Below are 24,818 nucleotides of genomic sequence, written 5' to 3'. Positions count from 1 at the left end.
TAATTGCCACGTTATCGGTTTCGATCTGAGGCTGGCCTGGGCCTAAAGCCGTGTTTAGAGCAAGCCCTACAGCCGGGGAATCCCCAGCATTGTCCTGGCGTGTCGTTGCGTCAGGTTGCAGTCCTAATGCAACTGAACTGAACTCACCACCTGAAGAGGTGAAAGTTCCGGGCAATCCGCTTCCGGCGGAACCTGCGCTGCGACTCCCGGCCTGTCCGCTCGTCACTGGGGTGGGGGACGTCGCTGAACCGGTATCCTCCGCCATCGATCTGCCGACTGATGGGTTGGCTGGATCCGTTTCGACCGTAGTGGTGAAGGCACTGGCACTCGTAGGCGCAGACCTGGACTCAGCAGCCGAGGACTTGCGGGGCCGGCCGCGGGGACGAGGGGCATACGGTGTAGGCGACCGTTGGGCCCGGCGTTTCCGTGGCTGCTGCTGTCGGGGCATACTACGCCGTGACTGGTGCTCGGCAACCCAGCTGGGGAAAGGTGCTGGCAACCTCAGCAGCTTGTCCGCGCCAAGGAAATGTCGCAAACCTCTCGCACGCAGTCCCAGTAAACCAATCCGCAAGCCGACGCCTGTAATTTCAAGTAGTAACTTCAGCAATCCATATGGGTTGCCTCTTCCATGTGTAAAGGAAATGTCAGACACAGAACAAGGGAATCCCCCCTTGGCTGAAACAGCACGGCGATAGAGAACAACCGTTGTTCAAAAGCAGCATTCAAACCAGCAGAGTTTAATTTGTGTGTTGCCGCCTTGAAAATCTAAGCCGAAGTGGCCCATTTTTAGTGCCAAACTTGCTGTGGTTCAACCGTTATTTCCTTGTGGCCTTCTGGCTTCACCAATTATTCCCCTCGAGACAGTTTAGGTGTCTGAGCCCGGAAGAAGTACTACATTCTCTGAACCCTCTGAGGCCTCTGTTGATTGATGTAAGGCCATGCAGCCACTTTGCTGATCCCATTAAGCCAGCTAGTGCAAGACCGTGATGGGTGAGACAGTAGTGCCTTGTTCACCATGGTATAAGCCAGATGACCAGGACTGTTTCAATGACTAAACGACGTGCGTTGTGGTGAATAATGCATTTTATCCCATAGCGATAAAATAAAGTATTTATCACTGAATTACAAGTCATCATAAAATCTCACTACCAGTTGCTTCCACCCAGAATTCCCTCACACTGTTCTGCATGAGCATTTATGTTTTATTTTGTGTATTATGTATTACTTGCATGCCACACTGGTTGTCTTGGAGGTCAGAGCTGTTCTATTTAGTTAATCTATTTAAAACCACCAGAATTTGCCAATCTATGAGATCACAGCTTTTGTTAAAATAAACCACCACCACTTTTGCAAGTACATTATGATGAAAATAAACAGCAGTCAGTTTGTGCAAATGAACAGCACTAATAATACGGGTGTTTCACAATAGTGTGCCCTCACAAGTTTGCAACCTGTTGGCCAATCACAATGTGCAAAATCTGCACGTTTAGAAAGGGTCGACAGATTTTGCACAGTGATTGGCCAAAGCATTGCAAACTCTTTGAGGCGCACGATTGTGAATCGCCCGTATTGAAGTCAAACACTATTTGAAACGAGCCCCAGATTGTGGCATCTGTGTTTTGTATGTTGGCCCTTGTTGGGTTATTGAAACAGACCAAACACTTCATCTAAAACAAGAGATTTGTTTTTCATTTTCATCACCCAATCGTGACAAATTGGTCAGGTACTCCCCCAAATTGATAATATTAAGTGATAAAATCTCTAGAACTTGCTTTATACTTTGCAAAACTCATAACTGAACACTGCTGTCATCAAAAATGATGAATTTAAGATGGCAATACATGGTGACAAAAATTTATTTAAACTAAACATACTTACAGCACACATAAGAAATAGATCACCTTCCATTACTTATTATTATAATTAAACAGTGTGATATATTACTTAAAATTCTTTTACAAATGATGCACACACTTGATCTGTATGCTTTCCTGGACAGCCTAAGTTATTCAGAACTTATTTTTTCATTCTTCCTTAATTCTGTGCAAAAATGTCTGATGAGGTAACTAAACTTTAAGACTGTGAACGTCAAGAGTTCAAACTTGGAAAACGTATGCCATTTCCACAGTATTTTCTGGTTTTGCTATGAAACAAACAGCTGTACATTACATGGCTCATCTGGATGAAATGATGACATGAGTAGGGTGGGTTATGTGCAACAAATCATACTTAAGAAACTATGAATATCTGCCAAATCAAAATTATCAAAAAACAATCGAAGCAAGCCAACTGGACAACCATCTAGAGATCATGACCTGGAATGTGTGTGACTGGACACAAGTTTGGAGAAAAAGTTCAAGAATTTGAAGATGCTCTATGATATTCTTTAGGTTATTTCAGAGAAAACTAGAAAGAACCTCTTAAAATAGAGGAATACAGACTACTTAAATAAAACACAATTATAAAATAAACTAAAATAAAAATGTCCAAATAAGGGTAAACACGGTGAAATTAAACTTGATGACTATTTATCTGATTAATTCATGTTTCAAACTCAAGAATTCTAACTTAGCCATTTACTTTTATATTGTACTCATACATGTTTTTTTAAGCAATGAATCAGAAAGGATTTGACTTTGATTTCTGAGAAGATAGTTGGGTTGAATAATTTGAAATGAAAAGAAACGTGATCTTTATATACGAGTGCCAACACCTAACTTTTCAGCTTTTATGACATAAATGGTCTACAAACAGGTTGACAAGGAACAAAATACATAACTTGAATTTCTTAACACTTTAAAAGACACTGACTACATGCATTGCAAAACAGCCCTTTTGACCTTGATAAATGCAACAAAAAGTTGCTTATCTTTAATTTTAATAAGTGGATTTTTTTTTCAAATTACAAACAGGTGCATTCTAGCACAATAAATAATTAAGAACCAAATGTGCAAAGTTTATAAATCTGTCACTCTGTATCAATAACAAGCTAGAAGCTATAATATCCTTAACGATGTCTCCTGCATGGAGCTGTACATCAACTACTACTAGAAACAATTTTAGCCATTTCAAGGTGGGGTACAAGTAACAAAATGAGTCTGTGATTACTCAGTGGTTCCTGCATGAATTAGAGTTCTTTTAGGTCAATCTGCACATACTGAGGATAGGGGAACATCGCTCACACCCCCCTCAAAAAAAAAGAGAAAAATAAATTGCTTTCAAAAATAAGTGTATAAAAAGTCCCCAAATGTAGTCTCACTCTAAATTGTACGAAATGCCATAAAAGCTTCAAGATTCTGCCAAACTTTTGGCCCCTAAACATCCCCCTGGAAAAAAAACAAACTTGATCTGCCCTTGCCTTCAGACAATTCTTCTCTACTCTTCCCAGTAAGTAGCAATTTCCAACTCTCTGGAAAGCACAACTGCTCAGCGCCCTGTGCCAGCTCAAAGTCAATCACAAAGTAGTGGAATGGTGCTTCCCTCAAATATGGTGTACACCACAGCCACAGAACACTTGCAAGACCCTGGTAATGGTATTCTCAACCCCAAACCAGTGGCGTAGTGGGGGGGGGGCACACCCAGAAATTCCCCGTGCCCCCAGGTACACCCCCACTAAAAAAAAACGGATGAATTGATTTTCAAGATGTATTTTTGCATTGGGGAGATGTTAATTATATATAACAGGTTTGCCCTTACCCAACGTATATTAATAAGCACTGTATGCTCAGTGCTTGTCCGAGAGCTTGCGAAAAAAACCTCACAAGCTTACTCGGGTGGGACTCGAACCCACGACCTCCTGCTTACTAGTGCAGATGTCTTAACCACTCGACCACCGAGCTTGCCGGGATCGGCTGGCCGGTCCGAGTCAAATGGAGCAGCGGGTACCGCGAACAATTTTCAAGATGTATTTTTGCGTTGGGGAGATGTTAATTATATATAACAGGTTTGCCCTTACCCAACGTATATTAAATTGATATTAAACAAAACTAACAAAAGCTTGCTCTTCCAAAAAAACGCACCACTGAAAGCTGGTCCCCCCATAAGATGCCCCCCTTATGCCCTCCCAACCAATCAAATCCTAGCTACGCCACTGCCTCAAGTCTTTTTCTCCATGAAACCTCCAACTCTAGACCTCACAGGAAGAGGAAGAAGAGAACAGGAAGTTTAAAAATCTCAAAGAATTTACCTGGAACTGCATGAGGTGCACGGTGCATGTGAGGTTAAAGGTTAACAAGAATACAATGTGGAGTATAATGTGAGGTTATCGTGCACCGTGGAGCGCATGATATGGCTATATAATGGACTTCAACAGCCTGTGACATCCCATAAAACTGCCCACAACTCCACCCACTTCTTACTCCTGTATAAATACTAACATTCTGTAACATACATATTGATATTTACATTACGCTTGAAACTTACCGACAATTTGAATACCGTTACATGCATTTCAAAAGGTTTACCAAACGAGCATAATATATACACTATACAATATCCTTAGAAAAAGGCTTCTGAAAGAGCACAATGACCTAAAAAAGTGGAGAGAGGGCCAAAGTTGGATCTATTCCCTGTAGTGGAGTGATTGTAACTACACTCACATCCATGATTTTGGCTCCATGTAAAGCTACAGAGGTCACAAGAATGAGTTTTATAAGGCCACAGTTCTATCACTGAGTTTTGTTTACACTTGATAGCAATTCCCATTTCAAAGGAAACAAAAGTGAATTGTTTTATAAAAGGGTGTTTTCCACTATTAATGTTGAGCCCACCTGTTTTTAATGCACATTCATACCGAGAGCTTGGGACTTGCGTTAACCCACCGTTCATCACAATCACAATCAACTTGCACAACAATACAGTGCCCATTTATGAAGCCAGCTGCTTCAACAGATGTGCACAAATTAACTCTTGCAAGTGACAATGCAGAATCTTATGCCATGACCAAAACAGGCATTTTAGTGGTGCACTATGGAGGAGCATAAGTTATGTCCATTGGGCTTCAACTGTCAACTCTGGCACACCTATCCAACACCTTGGGCCTTTTTGATAGGCCATCTCTCTGAATCCACTAAACAAATTTAAAATCCAACAAAAGACAGTAAGCAAAGTGCTTGCACCTCATACTCCAGCAAAAACGGGACAGCGAGCCTCACATCAGCAGTAACAGATCTGACATTAGGCTTTACAGGCTTCAAACCCATCACAGTCCGATGTAAATTTTATCTAGATGTACAGCAACGCTGTTGTTACCAAATAAATGGCACGCAGCGTCTGGTCTCACCATAACAGGCACTGTCGAAACACTCGTGTTGCCACACATGACCAGGCTGTTCTTTGCTACCCAACTCTGACCTTGATGACTTCCAAGCAAGAAAAAACAATTTGCTACAGCATCATATAGACTTCTATGAACTTAGAGGAATGCCAAAACGGAGAAAGACCAAGAAAGAAATATGCATCATGCAACTGAATACGGGGCAACCAAGAAGTTCCATCTACTTCAAGTTCCTGACATCCAATTACATCGAATTTCATTGAGCAGGATTTTTCTCTTTTATGTAAACCAATAGACAATACCTTTTCAGTAAGCAAAACAAGCATTTTAAATCTGATGTCGTTATGAAGCACTGTTTAAATGCTACAGTTGTTTTTAGAAAACTCTGCATACCACAAATTGTCTTATCTTGATGAGGAAAAGAATTGAAAATGAGCAGACAAATTTATCTGTCTAACACGGCTCCAACTGAATTAAAAGTAACCACATCATAAAGACCTATCCCTTATAATTTTGGTATTAATGCACATTTGTACAGAATCTATTTTGATTCATGGGTACATATCTGTTTAGTACACACACTGCTGGCTTTTCAAAAAAGAGGAATTCCAGCCATTTTCTTTTGAAATAGAAAGATAATTAGCCCTACAATTCCAAGAACTTCTATCTGCTTTTGGTGGATGTACAATGGCCAAAAAACAAAAAGAGTTTTAAGCGACATACTTTATCATGTAAAATTAACTTCCAAAAACAAAATGGTGGTATACAATATGATCAACTCCAGTGTTTTTCATTGGTCAAAAGTAATTCCAAAGTTAACAAAGTTTCAGTAGATTTCAACCTCCTATGTATTTCAGATCTACATAAAGTTTTTCACTCAACACATCTAGATTGTAGAGTGCCTAAAATGACTGACCATGTTATGATTTCAGGGTTACATTACACAAACCCATTACTCATCAGGAAAATGTGTCAACTGCATGAAAAATAATAAAAGGGGCAAGGCTTTTCAACTTTCAAAACAAACACTTAAAAGAAGACTAAAACCATGTAAATAATACTGTTTAATAGAATAGTTTTTACAGTTTAAAAAACTGACTATTTTCACGATCCCTCTGGAATGCTTCAAGACTTCAAGAGTTTGTTTAATACAAATATTGATCGTTTCAAACAAATGAAACCACACTATCTGAATGAATGAATTAATTTTCTGAAAACCGTGAAGAGTTGATTTCAGGGCGGAAGTATGACTACCTCACTCACTGATACGGCAGCAAAAATAATCTGACCCTATATCAGCCAGCAGCCATGCTAAAGCTGGATTCTTGAGAGAAAGTCAATACTGCAGAGCTTGCGTTTGTTTGCTTTGTTTTGTTTCCATTTTCAGCTCAATATCTGCCAGAAAATGCAACCTTTGCATTAAACCATAGGCCATTGTTCACTCTTCAGCTTCAACTTCTAACTTCAAGCTCTGGCTTCATGATTCCCAGCTTTAGAGACTGCAGCTAGAAGGACAGCAAGAAGTTAACATTGAAAAGGAGAGTCAAAGCCTCTAAGTTGGTCCAACCATTCGTGACCACACTTTGATGTGGGGGCAAAGGTCGGAGGAGCAGCCAAAGCCAAGGTTTCAATCTTGAATCAGAGATGGTTACCACGAGGAACGCCCACAATGAAAGACTTGGCACAGACAAATCAAGCTTATCATTTTCATCCAAGGCTGAAAGTGTTGTGAACCTCCAAACACTGAAAAAAGTTCCACACATATGCTCAGTTGTCACTGCTGACGAATGCGAACAACTCCCGATCGTGTGGAAACACAAAAGGTTTTCACCTGGGTTTAATGGCCATGTCGAACCATGCAAAACTCAATCGCACAGTTCGGTCCTGGCTTGGCAGCCAGTGATGGGTGGGGCCAGGAAGAGGCGGCCATTCCGGCAGGCACAAAGTTCAAAGACGTCTGCACTGCTGCTAGTTCCTGAGGTACTCTCCGGGAGGTTCTTGATTTCGACTTGGGCTGCGTCCAAAGATATCTGGAGGAGTTTTACAAGGGGAGACAGGGATGAATTTCCTATGATTCACACAATTATTAAACAAGAGAAAATGTTTATTTCGATAGGGAAGGAACAAAAATGTAAAAGAGAAATACAATGTGGTGTTGCAGTTGAAACCTCTTAAGACCATTAGATGACCCCACAAGACCTTCAGTCTAAATTCAAGTCACAAATTATTAAAGATTTAAATGAACTGCAACAAAAGGATTCCTTCGTTATCGTTCACTCTGTTAAACATAACAGGTGGTTTGGATAAAAATTATGTGCACACTTAAAGTCTCTTCCTTTACTGGCATCAGAAGTCAGAAAGTGACCTGTAATTTCTGAAGACATGGATTTATTAATTCTTTTGGAAGGGAGGGAGCACTACTGGTACTTAGTCAAGAAAGTAGCCTTGAATATCGAGTCAACAAAGCATTATCCCTGAAACTTCCAGTCAGCGGTTGAGGAAAAATCTTTCCTTTAAATGTTATGATTTTCAGATTACATTTGGTAAAACAGCTTTGTAATTTGCATCATGCTGCCAAAAAAAGAATCCAAACCAGACTTACTTTTCCCTGCCTGGATCGGAGATTGATATCGTTAAAACATGAAACGGAAACTTCTCCGATGCGAGAGGTAAGGCTAACGGTTTGTGGTGATTCCACAAATAAATTTGATGACACGGATTCCACCCTGGAAGTGAAAAAAATGGAGGTTAGGCAACAGTTTGGAGGATCAGACAAGAATTTGAAGACTACTGCTAAGACCTGAATCCCCAGAACACTCAGTGCCAGGTTATTTCTGTTATAATTGGTCTGAGCATTGAAGAAAAGATCCGTACAGCTGGGGATTTTGTACCTTGATAAAGGGAACACTAGTGATTCATAAAAAAATAAGTTAATTCAGCGGAAATAAGCTTAAAATGAACTTCTCAATGTGACTCTCACTGGATTGTTCACGAAATACTGTACGTGGAGACTTTCTACACGCTGAACAAAAACACTCAATATTTCTCGGAAACGCATTAATTCAGACTAAAATTTGTAGTGCATAAGAAACACTTTAAAGAAGCAAAATATCCAAGCTTTAGGATTTGTCAGCATTAAATTAAACCTTAGGTTCTGTGTGGACTGAGAAATGTTGATGACTATCAGGATAATCATCTGCATGGTCTGTGCCTTACCTTAAATCTTGCCCAGACTCTGATGTAACATGTGGTGTCTGAATGGGACCTTTAAATACTGTCCCTTCACTTCCTGTTAAGAGAATGAAAGAAACAAGCGACATCACAGGAAGTACCAATTTTCTTTATTTGTGTCTTAATTATTATATTGCTCAAACTAGCTGAAGTTTTCACTGTAGTCCTTAAGTAGCGTCACCAATTTTCCATCAAACTAGCCTAAAAGTTGCATGACATTTAGACCTGTAGATTTGTTGAATAAATCTCATAATTTTTAAAAAATATTTTAAAACCCTCCATGACGACTGTGTCCCGTTAATTGACCTACCTGTAAATGTGACTCTTTTGGCACCAATGATCACCTCATTTTCATCTGCATAGAATAACATTTTGTTCTTCGTGTCGTAGATGACAAATCTATCATTGTAGGAAACTAAACTTTCTGGACCTGGGAAATGAAAAACAGGTCACTTTGTCGTTATGCTTCATGTTACAGTGTAGAAGTTTGTTTTTCCCCAAATGTTGGATTTCCAAACAAATCATAATCTAATTTCTGCCAATTTGCCAACATATCTGCTACTATCTTTTGGAAACCTGCTTTTTCCCACTCCTTTGGTTTTAAAAGCAGTGCCCAAAATTAGTTTAGACAATTCCTACTAATTCTCAAAGACAAAAAAAATTCCTGAAATACTGCTGCCAATCACTGAAGTACGCAAACTCAACAATTTGGGCATTTTAAAAGATTTTTGCAATGGACAGATGTATGACTTCTATTTTAATATTTTACATTCAGAGTTGACTGAGAGCTTGCCACAAGTATTACAAGTTGACTCTGGGGTCTCAAAGCCGCAATCTCTTGCTAACGAGTGCAAATATCTTACTATTCCATCAACCGAGCTTGCGCACAATTTTGTAATATCTGGATAAACTTGCAGAACAAGAACAAGAAACTAAATGTCCAGTCAACAAGATGTCTTACCGACTATTAATCTTCCTTTTGTTGTGTTTTCTAGCCCGTTCCTGGCATTTAAGGTAACATTTTTGGCCGACTGTAATACAAGGTTTTTGTCCTGTGCAACGACAACCAAAAAAAAAAAACAAAAACAAAAAATCTGTCATGCATATTGTCAACAATGAAAACTTTGTACAGAAAGAATGTACAGCAGTTATTATGAAATACACACATGTACAGTACATGTATGCATGGACAGGGTTACCCTGTACCGCCAGCTCACAAAATCACGTTCTTGCATTCTCTACAAAAAATGTACAGGTTTTCCTCTCACTTGGCTTCCTCCAATTCTGGGAAAATTTGAAAATCAGCCTTTTCTCCACAAGCAAGGATTAAACAGGTGCCAATGCAATTTACAGAGTCTCCATCTGGCGAGCACTAGATGCACATGTGTGTACCACAATGGGCACTTAATTCAGTTGAGACTAAGGGTCTGGATGTCAAATGACTACAGATTCTCTCCTCCATCTCAAGTGATTTAAGGAGAGCAACGACCATCCGTGACTGTAAGGGAAGCAGGTTCCTTTTTTTTCCTTTACACAGTCACTGGGAATGTATCAGTAATACAGATTTTCAACTACTCATCAGGAATACTACAAGAGGGGAGAGACACAGCTCTTTGTCCCTCAAGAATTGATGCTAATACATGACTGACATTCCCACTGGATCTGAACGGACTGGTAGACGTGCACCGATACCCTGATGCAGTCCCCAACACGTTCTTGTCCAGTTTCAACTTCGTATGTTAAATTGAATTAACCTTTACAGGCCGTTTCACCGAGAGGAACTTAACACCAAATTTGCACTCTTAATGCACTCTCCGTGTGAATGGCCAAGGTGTGAAATTTGCTACGTTTCACGATGTAACGGTGACGTGAATACTAATGATATGAATGTCATAACACCAAGGTAGACTGACGGTTGATTACTCTTTGCTTTATTTTCAGGACAACTTCTAGAAGAATTTTTTTCTCTTAATTGTTCCATTCTGAAAGGGTACAACGTATTTGCTTATGTGCATACGTATACATGTACAAATGTTGAAGTCCTTCAGAGAGACAAGCATATCAAGGGTATATAACTAGATTCCAAACATACAGTGTAATTAATTAATATCTATTATCTTTTCCAGATGAAGTAGACCAAAAATATGTTTGCGTAAATGTCTCTGGCCACGCTAAAAAAATAATTTTCAAAGATCATTTCAATGGCAGATGTTGTTTTGGAAGAAGAGAGAGCACAGTTTAATACTGCTAACCTGTCTGGACTTGATCTCAGCAGCATAAAGCGCCTTGAGGAATTCAGCCTCACCGCCAATTTTGATGCCATCACTTGAAAAATGTAGCTTACCGATACCAGTCTACAGAGGGGAGGTTGGAAAAAGAGAGTTAATTATTCACTGTGTCAATTTCACTCAGGCAGAATCTTTAAACAAATGGGGGTTTGAATTTTGATGACCACCTAAAACATACATGTAGGGCCTACAAATCATTTAGACCTTAAGATTAAAACCATAGAGCTATATATAAACACTAAAGTGCTAACTTATCATTCTGCGCCCGGAGAAAATTTGACACTGTCCTGGGTGCAGACATTTTAAATCCCTGTGCGTGCTTGTAGAACATCCAAAATCAGATAGAATGAATATTGAATAATGTATTCTAAATGCAATGTGCAAGTACAACATACGTGAACGTCTTTTGAATAAGGCGCACATGCAGTGAGCAATGGCACATGTTTATTTACATTTATAGCTGATTATTTTAAAAGGAATGTTCCCTCAAATTTGAGCAAGGTCGTCCGATTTCGTATGCATCTCTTTTGAAGGCTGTCTTTTGACGAATAAGTTCAGCTATATGTAAATCAAAAAGTTGTTTCCTTAATTCAGTCAGTGGTTAAGTGAGTTGATGGCTCTGGAGCAGCGGCTGTTGTGCGCATCCGGTAAAAAAAGTCACGGCAAAATTCATGTGCAGCACATACGCACACGCGTTTACATATTTGGGTGTAGAGCAAAATGGAACGCTCATTTACTGATTGTACGCTCAGGTTGTTTACGTATCGGTTTGTTGACATATCGTTTTAGAATACAGATGTAGCTATGCGAATAGCCATACAAATACTGTACAAATTTCAAGTTTTCCATAGGTTTGTGCACAAACATGGATGCGTCCAGCAAGCATCACTTTGTGCATGAGTCAGCGCTCTAGTTTCTATTTATAGCTTATGATTAAAACAAACCACATGAATTAATGAAGATCTAAAACCTGACTTCAGTATACAGCTCATAGACAAGTTGTTTTCGATCTAAAAATCAAAAAGGGGAAGAAATAACCCTTTAAAGCTTTAAAGTTTGATAAGCTACATGTACGTTAGCATATTCTGAGATCCACAAATGATGAACAAATGATAACTGGGTGGTGAGTACAAGAATCAAACACAAACAACCCCTGTTCCCCTGTCATTAAACCACATGATGGCACTTTATTTTCAGTTTGTCACCTCAGAGAGTAGAAGTGGGAATTCCACATAACCAAACTCATTTAGCCAAAGGTAAGAGCCTTGATACAACATCTGACCAAGTTGCTGCACAGTCATGCAGGAGAGCAATACAGTGACAGGACTTGACAAAAATGTCAGATAATAAAAGAGACGAAGCAAGGAAACCAACACAATGCAGGCGTGGCACAGTGTTGGAAAAAAATGAAATGATCAGTGAAAGATTCTAAGAGCATGAATTCAAAGAAAGATTTTAAGTGAACTTTTGAACCATAGCAGAAAGTCACCCAACACATTTGAAAGAGTAAAACAAAGTGTACATGCTAATGTGCATATGTGCCGAAAGTACACAAATGTACATGTCTTTTACTTCCCAAGCAGGCAAGCAGAGGTTAGAAGCTGACTTTCCAACAATTCAAAATGGAAGCCAAATCCAATCATCCTCTTACCAGTGTGAAATTCATGACCCTGAGAATCCAGATGGTGAGAGCCACGTTGACTATAATGACTGAGGTCAGGACGAGGATCAGGAGGTACAGGCATCGCTTGCGCCAGCCGTAGATGCCTACCTTGTAGACTGCCTCCTGGTGTCTGTGACGGGATGTGCCGGGGGTTATATTAGAGTAGCTTGCCATGGCTACCAGGGAACCTGTGGAAAGTGGAATCGGACAAAATTGAAAATGAGATCCATCAGTCATCAAAAGGATTCTTTTTTATTTAGTTCAAAAGTCCATATTGTAAGCACTTCATCTGTCAAAATAAACTTATCCAGAAGGTAGATCACTCAAAAATGTCTTGTGGGATGTTTAAAACCTGAACCGGTTTAGCTCAATTTAGCTCAAATGTTTTAAAGAAAACAGTCCAGCACTGTGCAATCTTAAGTTAAAACTACATGTAAATAATTGCATTTCCTCTGAGTGTAAAAATGCCCTTTCATAAGGTGTTTCGTGCAGTTGCTGTCTACTCTGACTGAGATTTTCTTAACTTTCTAGGCCAACAGAAAAAGGAATTATACACATACAGTACTTTAGGCTTCCAACTTGCAGTCCGACACATTTATACCAAAGTACTTTTTCCTATGAAAAATAAATACAGTGATGTTGATTTTCCTCCAACTGAAAACAATGCAAACATATCTATATGTATGCTCGAAATATAAACTCAACAAATTTTAAGGTGCTACATAATGAGCAACCGCAACCCAGAAAAAAAAACCTGCTTCAGGTGCATAACTACCCACTGTAACTTTCCACATTGCTGACTTCATATAGACGGCATGTACATGTATGTGTGTCTGCCAAGAATAGATCAAGCAGATACATTTTAAACATGTGTATAATGTCATCTGGTCATGTCGTATAACATGGTTTTAAAAAGGGACACACTTGGCTTGATGACTACTCCGTAATTTATTTCATCTCATTTGCTTTTGGCAATCCAAAGATACCGTTATGTCCCAGTAAACACAAGCACTCAAAACTGAGTTTGTGCCACATTCTTGTCTGATCACTAGACCTCATTGAAATAACAAACAGGCAGTTCATCTTTACAATTTGATTTCGTAAGAGATGCTAACAGCGCTAAGCATTGAAACATACTAAGGAGTAACAGTTCTCTTTATAAAAAATGACACAAACTGAATCAGTATTCTGTTGCACCATTTCCATTGAAAAGATAGCTGCAATGGAATTTTTTTCAATAGAAAATCTCTGAAATACCCCTTCATGTCTCAGTTAACCTCATGCTGCATTTTTTTTCCATTCAAAGGTTTTTGGCTGCTTTTTGGTTTTATGCTAAAGAGTATTTTGATATTCAAGAGCAAAACTGTGATACCATTTCAAGAAGAAAGCCTGAGCAGTATTACATTGTTTATGCACAAAAACTCCTGCATATTTATGATTGATGGCCTAAATTGTTCTTTGGTGTTTCACTTTTGTGCATGTTACACAGTAATAAGCAAGCAAGCAACCCTTCATCAGAAATGTTTCTTGTTGGTAAATTCAAGGTTCACAATTTTAACCAAAAAAAAAAAAAATGCGCTAAACCATGTCTTCCCTGGATGTTGTTTGGAAAAACATGGATAATTTTAAATGTACATGTACATGTAGCAAGGGCTATTACTAATCTGTAACTAGACATGCTCTGTGATGATAGCTGACATGTACATGTATGTTTACCAGTTAACAATGTTGTTTGTGTCTAGATCCAGTTTCAACCTGTCAGCAGTGAGTGCATCCCCTTCTGTCACGCCTAGCATGTACATGTATAGAGTGTGCTATGCATGATGTACATTCATTTTCCCTTCTTTGATGACTGACTAATTTGGAGTTATTGATCTTGAGGAGATGAGATCATGGCTGATTAGATGGAGTCTGCACCATGCACTACGCAAGTACATGCAGAGACACTGCACACACTGTACCGGTGCGTGTACATGAACGTGTTCAAAGGATTCATAAATGTCAAAATAAACACAACACATGATGCACGTACCGGTACGTACATGTACTCATCAAGGTATAATGCCTGTCTACGTGAACATACCATACAATGTACAAGCAGGCCTAGTTGTACAAGTACATGTACTTGGTCGATATGCAACCCAAGAACCCTTACAAAAGAACTACCACATATTATGACCTTAATAAATCAACACATCATGCACATCTGCTGATGGCTTGCAGGCTGTTGCGCTTTCAAAATTATTCAACCCAAACTGCAGCAGGGAGAGAGTTACAATTACATGTACATTACCTGTTTAGCTTTGAGCACTAAGCAATGAATTCCAGATCTGTTTCTGACAAGGAAAGACAAGGCACATCCAAGTGATTGATTATTGGATCAAGTGAGCTGGCCCAGGGAAGGAGAAAGAGAGACAAGGGTGGCCTTCAGTAAGGAGGCCTCAGGGACAGAAACAAGAGCCTCCTTGTAACAGAGCGCTGATTCCCTAGTGGCACTTGCAAAAAGGCACACACAACAACCTTGGAAAAAGCTCTAATATGCTAAAAACACAATTTCTTTCACCATTAGCATAGAATTTGTATCTGCTCATACCAAGCACAGCCTCAGGTTTTCAAAGCATGTACATGAACCAGTAACTGAAAAACTCCTCACTCACATCAAGAGCTGTATACATTTATAAACAGATCCATGTGTGTGGAGTACTTTCACTATGACATCCAAGTAGGCCATAAAAAAGCAACCTGCATTCGATTGTTCATTATAAAGGCCTACCGGTATATGATGCATATTGGTACACCCATGGAGGTAGGAAAAGACCTCTTTTCCTACTTCCATGGTACACCCAGCAGTGAATCAAAAACATCAAATGCCTATACATGTATTTGTAGGTACACCAGTCATTTTACCAATAAAAGATCCAACAAACAAAATCTTGCTCTACAAGTACAATTGATGTTTCTCTGAATTTGCAACACAGACACACTGTAAGTCTGTACACTTACCAGCACGTCAGAATCACAGCTGAAGTTAGTTAAGATGTCTCATCACGCAAGTGCTTGAGAGCATACCGGTGCTGCACGTACACGTATAATATGGAGCACAAGAGCATGCTCAGTGTGGTCTCACGCACTGTACACATACCTGTACATGTTTATCAAGAAACCTCCGCAAACGAGATTGGCTCACGCCAGAATGTTATTACGTTAAGAAGCTAGACAAACCTACAAGGACATACGGTACACTACTCGTTCATACAGTTCACCACAGCTCCCTGATGAATATTTTTCAAACAGTACAAAAAAAAGAAAGACCAGGACATCACGCTAAATCAAATTAGCAGGAAGCTATTATGTCTGGGAAATGGCTAATAAGAAAGGTGCCCACGTGTACACATGCGCAAGAACCACATGCTACCGTTAAACTTTTTGTTGATGTTGGTTTTCATTTGCATTTGATTTTGACCAGTTAAATTAGTTTACAGCTGAATGTGTGACTACACATGTACATGTACCAATCAGTACATGTATGCATTTTCAGAAGCTGTGAGATTAAAGGTAAAAACTCCTGAGATATGAAGAACAGTATCAGCATGGAGGAATAAAAAGGTATCAGCAAGAGGGTCGGGAAAATTTGTCTACCATCTTGGAAAAATCCACCATCTTGACAAGAAAAACGAGAGAGAAAAAGGAAACAGGGCTGCATTCTCCCTTTCTTGAAACTTCCACACGGAACACCACTTAATTTTTCTAACATAGCCTGAGCCCTCCATGACGTTAAGTCGATAATACTTGATAACACACATGAGTGGCTGTGATCTCATTCCTCTCTGGCTGAAGATTATCCAGTCAGTACAACGTGCTAGTAGCAAAAACCCTGAGATGTTGTCCGTTGGAAGCTGCACGGTTCTGTAATACTGATACGATTTTACCTCAGTGATTTAAAAAAGAGAGGCCAACCTATATCTCTGAGGGTGCCACACACGAGTCCGCACTTTACCAGGAGGGATTTCCATGCATGGAATATTCCAGTTGTGGCTCCGCAAAGGCATACCGGTCATCCACATGTGTTCTCTGAATTTGAGCTAAACAGTCAATACTGTGAAGGTAAAATATTTGCCACGGCCTGTGAGCGACCATAGAATTCCCTGAGTGACTAAAAACAGCAGTGAAACTCTGGAAAAATACAATATAAAGTGGCCAGTCTTGTGACATGTCTTTTTGTTTTCCAAGCAAAACACTTGAAGAAAAGTAAGGTTTTTAACAAAGAAAAACAAGGCAGAACATTCCATTTCATAACTAACATGCAAAGGTAGGTACATGTAGGTTTAATAATAGAAACGCCGTCCCTTATTTTTGCTACAAAAATCCCTGGCAGGATAAACACAGTAACAACCCACTCTGTGTATACATGTGAAAGCCTGCACTGCACATTGACAATTTGACATTTGAACTGTACAGTAGGTACATGTATTTAATTTGAAGGATTCAGATTTGTATGTACTGCAACCAAAGAACAGAGCTCTTTAAAAATAAAGTCCGTCCATGTAGGCCCCCACTGTTTTACAAATTGAACTAAATGAACCCTTTTTGGCATGAAACCCTCCCCCTTCCTTCCCTGGCAATTCCATTTGGCTGTCTGTGCCAACTTCCCAAGACTGTGTGTGTCATTGCAGTGTTACAGGCCACAGGCTGTAGGTGTTCTCAGGAGGTGCAAATTAACACAGGAGCCAGAGAAGAAAAAAGAATCTCATTACAGAATCAGTTTTCCATGGTGAGACTGTACATACTCAATCACTATCCACACAGCATTTTGTGTGATGTCCGTGTGCTATACGCATGTTTTCTTTGGGTTTTGGTTTCTTGGTTTTTGATGATTTTCTTTTTTTGGGGGGGGGTTAAATTTTCATGTTTGTTTTTTATTGTTTCGTTGGTTTTGTTTTGGTCGTATTTTTTTCTACTTGCTTTATGTCTAATGTTAGGCTATGTTCATTTGTAAATTCTTTAGCAAGAACACGTACAACATAAGCAATCCCCCAGTTGGGAGCTGAGAGCTGTCAACCCCAGGCCCACCCTCATCAAATCGATAGCAGGTCCTGGGGGAAGAAACCTACTGAGAATGCCAACAGAGCCATGGATAGTGCATCAACGCTGTCAGCTGCAGGTCATCACCCAGATAACTACTTGTACATGCACTGGGAAGAGGCAAATCACAGAGCAAATGCAATCACTGGTGTCTAGACCATGCAGATTGCTATGAAAAAGCTTTCATTCTTTGCTCCATATGGCTCAAGATAAAACAAGAAACCGAGGGAGAAAGTTTCTAGACAGATATGTTTTATAATTTTGCCTCATTTCACCAATGAGGGGAAAAACTGTTTTGCATGTCAAAAATTGAGCATACATGTACATGTACATGTAGGTCACAAATCTTTCAAAATAACCATCGTCAACAGATGTCCAGGCTTGGCATTAATTTACAATACAGAGGCCAACATGCATATGTAGCTTTATTCAACAGTAACGTACATGTAACAGTTATTTGGTTAATTTTGAGTGTGATAGGAGCACTGTCTCCATGCTTGCACGGACCTATGTAAACAACATGATGCCGCCATGGCTAGCTGCTTGCAGGTCAAGCTATGTATTTGGCACAAAACACAGTAAAGGGGACCAGTCACATTAACAATGTGTCTCCATGGTTTCTCCAATGGTTACAAATATCTGCAAGTGTTACTCCACCCAAAAACATAAACATAAATATGAATAAGCATTCAGGCTGTAGTTTGAGAGTGAAACAATGGAGTCTTCACATGATGTTCTCACCAAGTCGTTATTCCTTCCTGCCGTCAAAACGGACAGTGTAAATCTATGTACCGTACCTGTCAGTTTTGTCATTAAAATGGCATTCACTTTTATTTAACAAACAAAAATCACTCTGTGGTTCCAACCAATAGTTTTAGCCTCAAAGCTAACGCACACGAAGAATACATGTAGAATGTGTAGTGCTCAAGACACAGCAAACATATGAAGGCATCACTAGCCTCATTTACCATGTTATGTATCATTGTCTTCTCATCGATTCAGTGAGGTCAACCCTGTCTCTGACAGTGTTCTCAGCAGAAATGTACATCCCATAAGTTCACATTACAGCTTATAACACGAAGATCTAACAGTATCACACTGTCCTGAAAATTCTGTTGAACTTGAAACTTCGTCAAAACTTGTGACATTAATTTGAACTAAATGAATCGTGTACATGTACACTGTACATGAACATGTGACCACCTGCACTGACAGTAAAGTGCCCACATGCACATTACAAGTTACCGGTATGAATAAGAAAGTCACTATGGTTCTATTTTACACCAAGACACTAATCAACTTTGCTGGAGACAGACCACTCATTATGTACACACATTCCTACTTTCATGCACGTCTGCAAATTTCAGTTTGTGTATTGTGAAGCATAGTGAAAGCAAATAAGAAATGTACACACCCTGTACCAATTAACATCATACATGTACCTATCCATGGATGTACAGTACTTCCTAGACTCGCAGTGCAGTGGTTTATTGAGTGACTGAGGCAGGTCCAAAGTGGTAAGACAGTGTACATGTACATGTATTAACTCAAACATGCAGTGAGTCAGCTCTGATAGGGCATATCCTGCTCTAGTACATGTACAAGTACATATTGCAGGAAGCTAACAATGACGCCCTACAAAGCCTCAAACAGTCCTCTGTCTCTTGCAATTTCATGCTGTGGTATCTCCTACATACCGGTACTTACAGCACACATGCAAATGCCATGGGTTAATCATTTTGTTCCATGCAGCCTACTCAAAACAAAAGTAAACGTACACATACAGAAATCTGACATACAGTGTACGTGTACAAATCTTCAGTACTTCTTTGAAAGTTTTACATCAAAGCACAAGAATATTAAACTGGGACACCTTGATACAGGTGGCTGTCCTACAGTTTTTAATTATGTCTACTAAGTGGCTTAGGCTGTGTCTGAATTTCTCAGCTCAGTGTATGATTACACTGGAAAAACGTGTAATGCCTATGGAAGCTGCCAGCTAGCCACTTCATGTACAGGTATGTGCTTCCCATAGGCGCATGTCTTATTTCCAGCTGTAGCCAAGAATGTGGACACAGCTGGATAATGGGCTGACAGTCGTGGATTGCATGCAGCCAATATATAAGTGGCAATCCAGACCATAAGATATCAGACCTGAGACTAACACCCTCATTCATTCATCTCCCAAAAGGGTAGATCTAGGAGGGCCAGTGGGGGCCATGCCCCCCCAAAAAAAACCGATGAAGATTTTCTTTTTCAATTAATCAGAGTGAAGATATTAAATGTCTTAAATAGAGATTTTTTGTATGTACAGAGTTATTTTTTGTTAAGGAAATTGTTTCTGAGCAACTGCTTAATTGTGATTGGTGCGCTTAGTTACACACGATGTACTGGTCCGTGCACTGGGGACTCTGCTTGCTTGTTTCGTTCTCAACCCCCCCTCCTCCAATTTGGGTCTGGATCCAGCCTTAGTCTCCCACTGCCCTTTCAGCCTTTCAGGGTGCTAGGAAGGGCAAATGCCTCTCAGAAGATCTTGTGAAAGAAATACGTCACGACTACCAAAGCATTGTGGGTTACTTGCTGTCTGAATCAATCCGAGTACACTAAGTGAAAACACGTCACGCACACTCGGAAGTTTTGATTGATATCATTGTTCAAATGAACTCTTCGTCATGCAATTGCCCTTATACCTGTGCCTTGAGAGGGTGGTGGGAGCGAAGCAAAACACTAGTACCGGTATCTTCACATTCAATTATCACCATCATACAACAAAGGGAACCGGTCAGCAGGTTGAAGATACTACATGGCAACTTGTATACAACGGACTTCCATCACGTTCTGGCATCAATGGCGCAGCACTCCAACAGCTCAACAGATCTGATTTTATGTTATTTAGATAGAGTTTTCACAAGCACCTCTAAAAATGGTCCCTCAAAACAATGAAGGAAACATGAACTACCACGGTCACGATAGGGTCAAATCAAATGATGTCAAAGCATCACATGACCAGCTGACCACACAGTTTCAAGGAGATCTTGTACCGTTGTACTGGGCAAGCACTGTGTACATTTCTGTAAGTTGCACACCGAGAGTGAGGCTTTTTCACTGTACAATACATGTAAGAATTGATTCTTTTCCACTTGTCACTTGTTCCTGGCAATACTCTCTTGGGGGATGGACGTTGATATTCATTGTGACCAAACTAATCAATTCTAATTTTGAAAAATTTAGAATACTTGCCAAATGTAGCAGAGGGATGTTCAATTTTGTTGTTGCTGTTGTTGTTATTCTCATTGTTGATTGTTCTAAAGTCTGGCACATTTTTATTGCTATTTACCTGTAAAGAGTGACACTTACTTTAGCAACAGGAGAGCGCCAGCCAATCATTCATGAGGGTGCTCTTTCTTGGTACTGCAGTTGGTACAGTGAATACATGTACATGTATACACTTTTAGTTCAAAAGGTGAAAAACTCTTATATTCTGATGATCCATAAATAATTACCATGTACAGGTACATTAACTGTTCCCCAAATTAATGTAAAATTAAAAAGAATCCTAACTAGATCGCAACTACATGCATTGTAGTTTTGGACGCAAAAACATTGCGAAAGCTTATAGACATATCTGAAGTGGAAACTTAAAATAAATTTCAGGGATTCAGTGGTTCAACAACTTGCGCATGACACCAAGAAAAATGCTGACCGAGTGCTCATTTTTTTTTACAATGACCAATACATGTAGGTTAATGATTTATTAGGTTTGTTAAAAATTGTTATTAAATCAAACATTCTAATGTTGGTTCTTCACAGTGAACCACTAAAGAATGTCACAAAGTTTGTGGTAATGCATTTCTATCATTTGCTTAACATTAGGAAATATCTCTCTAAGGAATGTACCGAGACAGTGACTCATGCATTTATCTCAAGAAGACTTGATCATTTTAACAGCTTGCTGTATGGATTGCCCAACACACAGATCAACCAACTCCAGAGAGTGCAGGATGCTTGTGCCTGCCTTGTTTACAAGACTTCAAAGTTTTGTCAAACCACACCTTTACTCATTGACTTACTCTGGCTTCCTGTTCGATATAGAATTGAATTTAAGATTTTGTTGATGACATACAAAGTTTTGCATGACCAAGCTCCACAATATTTAACTCAGCTTGTTTCTGTAAAGTCTCAGGCCTGTTGCCATCTTCGTAGTTCTGGTGACGGTGTCCTCCTTAAATGTCCTGTGGGTCAGGGTAAGGCTACCCTTGGGGATCAAGCCTTTGAGTATAGTGCACCACATCTCTGGAACAGATTTCCACTTTATACTTGCTTCCAGTGTTATCATTTTTAAATCAATGTTAAAATCTCATCTGTTTAAGAAGGCATTTTATTAACTGGGAACGCTCTGGGTGGTGGTTGTAATCCTTACCTTAACAATCAGTAGTTTTAATTGCTGACATTGGTTGTGTTTTATTATCCTTATTTTGGGTAGTTGTGTCAATTCTTGTAGATTTTTATGTCTCTCTTGTATGTAATATTCATTATACTGCATTTGTGAACATTCCATGGAATGAGCACAATATAAATCTAATTTAATAATAATAACAATAAGTACCATAACCACCACCATCAATGACACTGCTCTGTGTACTTGGCCTACCAGCAATCTTCATAATAATCTACAGTCAAATGTACTGCCTCATGACATTACAAGTTTGTCAACCAACTAAATCATAGCACATTCAGATGGCAAAAATAAAACATCACTTAAATATGTAACAAGGTCTGTCTCGAAGGCTTCACAGAAGACATATACATGTACATGCCGTGGGTCGACGGCATGTGCTCAAAAGCTCACTTTTCACTTGGTTCTCGTGTTAACAGCACTGATGGAAAAATGTGGCAAGTTAAGGCTTTAGCAGTAAGTTGCACTCGTAAATACCCAGAGTATATGTATGTATTTAGGCCTAGTTTACAAGATAAAATCATTCTACATTGCGGGGGCAATAAATATTCATTAGGGTATTTTTTAAAGTTTCAGATTACAATGTTTCAAAGCCATTGTTTATGCACGACTGATGTCATGTGACTCCACTGACAACTGAGCATGTGGGGGAAAAGTACGGATACACAGAAAAGACATGTTCCTTATATCATTTTCTAGCTGCCCGGTAAATCGTTTTGCCCTCACATTTTGAGGGATGAGTTGACATGTTGCAAAGCTTATTTTTTCTGTGAAAAATATAAATTCCTAAATGCATATTAAACATCTAAATTAATACTTATATTTCTAAGAAAGGTAGTTCAAAGCAGGTTTTTTCTTTCATTTCATTCTTTCAACAAATATTAAAGTAAAAGTGACTGTGTGGGCTTTTACAATTAAGGCCAAAAAAATTAAAAATACACTAATACGGATTGATATTGTGACAAAAAAAGATTATAATAATATTCATTAGGCCCTAGATATTACAACCAACATGTGACATCCAACAGCAAAGTACAAATTTCTCATCTTGCAGAACATGTGCACAAGCCCAGTGCTGCAGTCTAGGGCATGTGCCGACAGGAACTATTCCCCATCAATGCTTACAACAGCATTTTGGTGTGTTGTTGATCTGAATGAACCAAAGAAGCCATGTGTGATTTCTCTGCCTCAATCTGATCCAATTCATGCTCCTGCACCAGAACACAACATCGCTTCAGAGCACCTCCACCACCGATGATGATGACAGTGACTCAGCAATTGATGACAGTGACAAGTGCTGTGTTTTCCTCTGATTTCCACCCATTGAACTTGCAAACTCCATCAATTTAACATCATGGGACCAGTGAATGTTTGAAAACTGCTTGCACTGGACACACATCAAGTACTGTTGCAGAGCCACCCGTCTCCTGGCAAGGGATACATTTCATTGTCACACCTTCTCACAGTCTCCCATGCTTCCAGCCGACAGAGGAATAAATTTTATCAATGTAATTTCCTTCTTTTATCAGATGATTTCCCGGGGAAAAATATAAGCCATTTTTTCGATTCAAGCATGTTTATTATTTTGCAAAGTAAATTACTGATTATGAAGTAATCTTGATAGTAAACACTTGATAATGTTGTTTGTTTCACTTTTGGAAATAAATGAAAGTGTGTTAAATTTAAAACATTCCCCAATTTAATACTTTTATATTTGATGAAAAAAAAAATAGGACAGTTGAAAAAAATATAAAACACACAGAAACTTTAGAGTTGAAAGCAAAGAAACACCTTAAATATTTATATAAAGAGCCCATGTACGTACGTACGTAGTATCTTATCGCTCAGTCCATTTATTACATGTTTTGTGAGTGTTAAATTTTAGACTATTTTGTCTCAAAAAAAGTGGCTAACTTAGCCTTTGAAAATAATTGGGTGGCTACTTCGCCTTAGAAAATAAATTAAAAAGTCTCCTTTTTGTGTGTGTTTTCTTCCCTTCCAAAATAAAGTAAACAAGTTTTTATATTAAAAGGAAAATAAATCGACCACCTGGGTACAAATAAAATAAGATATGAAATGAAACACCGTCATTGTAGCTCACAAGTATACATTAGCTGTATACTACTGCCAAACAACCCGGTTCACCACAAAAACGTAAGCTAAGAAAAGAATGAAAATTAACAACTGGAATCACCCAGAACGAAGCACAGGAACACGGAGTAGTGAAGTGACCACTGCGACCATCAGCAACGCAGGAAAGAAAAAGAAAGGGACGAGTGGCAGTAAGGAAATTGGTGACGCGCTTCACCGCTCATGTTACGTAATAAACGAAAAGGCAATGAAAAAAATTTGACTCAGGACTACTTTGTACTAGTAGTACTACACATGTCTTGACATGGATTCTGGAACAGCTGTCAAGACGATGAGGGGTCAAGTGACGTATTACAGATGTGTGGCTAAGGATGGATCAGGAGTGAGAGTCTGTGCCACACTAGTGGGGCTAGTCGGCGTACGAGTTGGTTGGCGTACGAGTTGGTCAACGTAGGAGTTGACCAGCATTCACCGGGCCTAGTACTAAAGTAGTAATACTAGTAGTACACCAGCGGCTTGACGCTTGATTTAAACTATCCATGGCTTATGAAGATAGACTCACGACATAGTCAAAAATAATATGACAAAGAGATAGGCCACGAGTTGCTAAATATGGCACAATTGAGGGAAAGAATGGCCACTTACCGCTAAATTATGAACGATTCCCTCTTACTCTGAACCTTTGCTACAACGGTCTTAAGCTTTGGATTGTCGATCCATCCCGTTCACTAG

The 24,818-nt window shown here is 39.3% G+C and overlaps 2 protein-coding genes across 7 annotated transcripts in view; both read right to left on the bottom strand.

Annotated features, from left to right (window-relative positions):
• LOC147799984 (uncharacterized) overlaps positions 1-1,113 on the bottom strand; it is a 5,791-nt gene extending 4,678 nt beyond the window's left edge. For all 5 annotated transcript variants that reach the window (XR_015424427.1, XM_087133356.1, XM_087133357.1 and 2 more), the window contains exon 1: positions 148-1,113. Coding sequence is in view for 4 of the 5 variants with exons in the window: in XM_087133356.1 (XP_086989482.1) it covers positions 148-448 (301 nt within the window). In the remaining variant the exon portion in view is untranslated. The remainder of the gene's footprint in view (positions 1-147) is intronic.
• LOC110989363 (delta-sarcoglycan-like) lies at positions 1,113-24,818 on the bottom strand. Of its 2 annotated transcripts, none has more exons than XM_022253691.2 (8): positions 24,732-24,818; positions 12,446-12,645; positions 10,759-10,860; positions 9,468-9,558; positions 8,817-8,936; positions 8,492-8,564; positions 7,878-8,001; positions 1,113-7,305 (listed from the first exon to the last, which is right to left on the bottom strand). In XM_022253691.2, exons 2-8 carry the CDS (start codon positions 12,629-12,631, stop codon positions 7,141-7,143), a joined length of 861 nt encoding a protein of 286 aa, XP_022109383.2. In that variant the 5' UTR covers positions 12,632-12,645; positions 24,732-24,818; the 3' UTR covers positions 1,113-7,140. The 2 variants fall into 2 exon arrangements, with proteins under 2 accessions (XP_022109383.2, XP_086989487.1); XM_087133361.1 differs by lacking the exon at positions 24,732-24,818 and adding an exon at positions 15,461-15,616.

This window comes from Acanthaster planci, linkage group LG02 (assembly GCF_054643075.1).
Source record: "Acanthaster planci isolate LZ-2023a linkage group LG02, COTS_SCS, whole genome shotgun sequence".
Lineage (NCBI taxonomy): Eukaryota > Metazoa > Echinodermata > Asteroidea > Valvatida > Acanthasteridae > Acanthaster > Acanthaster planci.
Note: the sequence above shows the minus strand (reverse complement) of the source record. Positions and strands in the feature narration are given on the sequence as shown.

Excerpts from the sequence above, each read along its gene's own strand:
- LOC110989363 (XM_022253691.2), bottom strand. The coding sequence starts at position 12,631 with ATGGCAAGCTACTCTAATATAACCCCCGGCACATCCCGTCACAGACAC. Across the intron at positions 8,565-8,816 it reads CAAAAGAGTCACATTTACAG|GAAGTGAAGGGACAGTATTT; the intron begins GTAGGTCAATTA and ends TTCTCTTAACAG. Across the intron at positions 7,306-7,877 it reads TCCGATCCAGGCAGGGAAAA|ATATCTTTGGACGCAGCCCA; the intron begins GTAAGTCTGGTT and ends AAACTCCTCCAG.